The sequence below is a fragment of the Corvus brachyrhynchos genome, unplaced genomic scaffold (genome assembly GCF_000691975.1).
Source record: "Corvus brachyrhynchos isolate BGI_N302 unplaced genomic scaffold, ASM69197v1 scaffold44, whole genome shotgun sequence".
NCBI lineage: Eukaryota > Metazoa > Chordata > Aves > Passeriformes > Corvidae > Corvus > Corvus brachyrhynchos.
In genome coordinates this window covers 742,251-745,380 of record NW_008238359.1, presented here as the reverse complement: position 1 = coordinate 745,380, position 3,130 = coordinate 742,251, and the positions used below count along the sequence as shown (strand labels likewise).

Sequence of the window (3,130 nt, the reverse complement as noted above, 5' to 3'; positions counted from 1 at the left end):
CAGACATCAATGACCTCCCTTCCTGGAAGCTGCTTATTTGCCTGTTGGAATTGCCGCGGGCTTTTGGATCTCCATAACCACCTGTGGCAATAAGGTCTGTCTTTGAATGATGACCTCTGAAAAATTTTGTGTCTCTGAGGAAACTGCAAGATTTGGTAGTGTTTGTTAGCACTACTTTGCTGAAGGTCAATAGCGGGGAGGTCACAACTGATGCTCTTTCAGACAGCAGCTTTCTGCAAGCCAGTCCCCGAGCCTCTGCAGCAAAATCCTGCCTTGTCCTAAATCATCTCTGAAGGAGCAGGGCATGACACGTGATGCCTTTTCCAGAGAATTATTAGTGAGAACCAGTCGCAAGCTCAACTTTTTTCACCTACAGCAGCCTTTTGATGGGTTGGCATGGAAAAGCTTCAGATGATATTCAGGTAAGTAAACACCATTATTGGCTCGAGAAGAACTGAAAAATATCCTCATAATGGTGTGAGAGTCCTGATAAGTGCTGCTTTTGTAGTCCACCCTCCGATGTTAACCAGCCCCTTTTCAATTGGCTTAATTGTTCCCACGCCCCCAATTGTTCCAGTAACAGTCTTTCCCAATGTAAGCCACTTGCTGGTTGTAGGGGGAAGGGGTGGGGGCTGTGCCAAGATTATATGACTCACCATCCAAAAGGCCTTATCTTGCCCCAAATCATACTGGCCATGTCTTGAGGTTCAATGCCAGGCAGCAAATAAGCACCATGCAGTCACTCACTTGATCACTCCCCACCACTGGGATGGGCGAGAGAATCATTAGAGTAAAAGTGAGAAAACTCGTGGGTTGAAATAAAAACTGTTTAATAGGTAAAGCAAAAGCCTCACACACAAAACAAGCAAAACAAGGAATTAATTCACCCCTTCCCATGGGCAGGCCACCTCCACGACAACAGGGCCCCATCTCATGTAATGGTTACCTGGAAAGAAAAACGCCATCACTCTGGATGTCCCCCTCTTCCTTCCCCCAGCTTTCTACACTGAGCCCAATATTATATGGGATGAAATATCCATTTGGTCAGTCGGGGTCAGCTGTCCCAGCTGTGTCTCCTCCTAACTCCTTGTGCACCCCCAGCCTTCTCGCTGTCAGGGAGATAATAAGAAGCGGAAAAGGCCTTGACACTGTGCAAGCCCTGCTCAGCAATAATGAAAACATCTCTGTATTATCAATCCCCTTCTCAGCACAAAACCAAAACACAGCCCCATCCTAGATAGTGTGAAGAAGATTAACTAAAACAACCAAAGTCAGCACACCATGCAGTTTACAGTAGGGTCAGAGTGTCTGCATGAGGGAGTGGGAACAAACAGCTGTGAGGCACAGAGACAGAAATCGGCTTTGCCAATAGAAGACCATGCCTCTTATTACTCCAGCCACAGAAATCACTGCCTTCATTTTATGCTCATTTTTTTTAACCATGGAAGCTAATTCATTGCATTAAGAGAAATTCATTGTCATCATCCAAGAGTGACAGAAAAAGAGTGATAGAAAACCTGTGACTCTGGGAACTGGAGGCCTATTATTACTTTGTTACACATACCTGGTTTTAGGTGCTTAGATAGTTACATAGTTTTAAGTTTAGAAATTATAGTACCTCCATGAAAGTCCCCATATTCAATATTGCTGGATCAGGAAAATTCTTAAGGTGGGTGATAGTTACTCACCTGTTTCTTTGACTTGAGATACCTGGCATTGCCAAGAGTTATGAAGCTGATCCACTTATAAGAGAAAAATCTCTGTTTATAGTTTCAGCATCAAATAACAATGGCATGTGGTTGCTGTAGCTATTTATGTTCCATCTGGCTTTTATATTGCAATGCTCTATTGCAGTGGGAAAAAAGAGATACAGAAAAATACATACTGCATCTTAAAAAATACTTTTTTTTTTATTTGCCAAATTGAATGCACTGTTAGGTTTTCTCAAGGAGAGGCACAGCAAGATACAGACTAGAAGGAAGGGCTTAAAAGATCATCTTACCAGCCTTTCTGCACGCTGCTTGTCACATCTCCATTAAACACGTCATCACTTCACCTCATGGCTGACATACAGAACTGATGGCCTACACTTCAGATGGATAACTGGCACATGGCAATAATTTCTCCAACTTCAGTTAAAGGTACATGACCAGCACCTCTCCGTACAGCCCCTGGCTTCATGTGTTATGTACACATAAACTGTACAGTGATACATAGAAATGAGATCCCCAAAGGAATCTGTGCTTCCTCTAAGACAAGTTACAAGATCCATCATTAAGAAGATTGAGGGCACAAGCTGGGTAGCCAGATCTTGGGTTTTGCTATAAGGGAGCTTGTTTGCCTGTGCCAGTCAAGGAAGGAGTGTGTGTGTGCACGTGTACGGGCACAGAAAGGAAGGGCTGTGTGTGCGTACCGGGGCAAACGGGTATCTGCACGGCTGTGTGTCTGCAGGCACAGATTTGGATGCCAAAACAGGTTCTAGCTACAAGGTGTCCCTGAGGTGGACTGCACACAAATAACAAAGGGAGAAATGAGAACAAGATTTGCCCAAGTACCCCACATCCACAGTGCTTAGGAGTGATAAAGATGATGGCTGGCAGTGGTTGGGAAAGGAGCCCCCATTGTGGCTGAGTGGTGAAAATTACAGCCATCACCTGTCTTTGAGGCTGGATATTCCACACTGCCAGGACAGCTGTGGTAAAAGTCTACTTTGTGCTGGGCAATGAAGCCCACTGTCTGCTGGACACTGCAGGTCCCCCCGCCTTTGCCAAAGACTCCTCCATCCTCGCCGGTCACAATTGTGTAAGCATTCTGCCCTGCTCCATAGTGCTGACGGGGGGCAGGCATGGTTTGGATGTTGCCAGCTGCAGTGATGGGGTAGCCCTGGTGGAATTTGGGGTGCACATCCAGGTAGGTACTGGTCTGGAAGCCACTCTGAAAGGAAAAGGCAGCGGGTCAGAACACATAGCTTCTCCACCGGTGTCCACAGACCTGACACGTACCAGGGCTCTGGCCCTTCACATTTCATATTGTCTCCTCACCAGCAGCAGTGGCATGAAGGGCAAGAACTATGTCCATTCCCATAGCTCAGGGGTGGATGCACAATCATATATATTTATATATACATAGG

At 45.7% G+C, this 3,130-nt stretch overlaps 1 protein-coding gene across 1 annotated transcript in view; it reads right to left on the bottom strand.

Moving 5' to 3' along the window:
• Nucleotides 1-1,640: 1,640 nt before the first annotated feature.
• LOC103616669 (homeobox protein NANOG) overlaps nucleotides 1,641-3,130 on the bottom strand; it is a 6,635-nt gene continuing 5,145 nt past the window's right edge. The window contains exon 4 of the mRNA XM_008634885.2: nucleotides 1,641-2,934. Within this exon, the coding sequence (XP_008633107.1) occupies nucleotides 2,572-2,934 (363 nt within the window). The 3' untranslated portion in view covers nucleotides 1,641-2,571. The remainder of the gene's footprint in view (nucleotides 2,935-3,130) is intronic.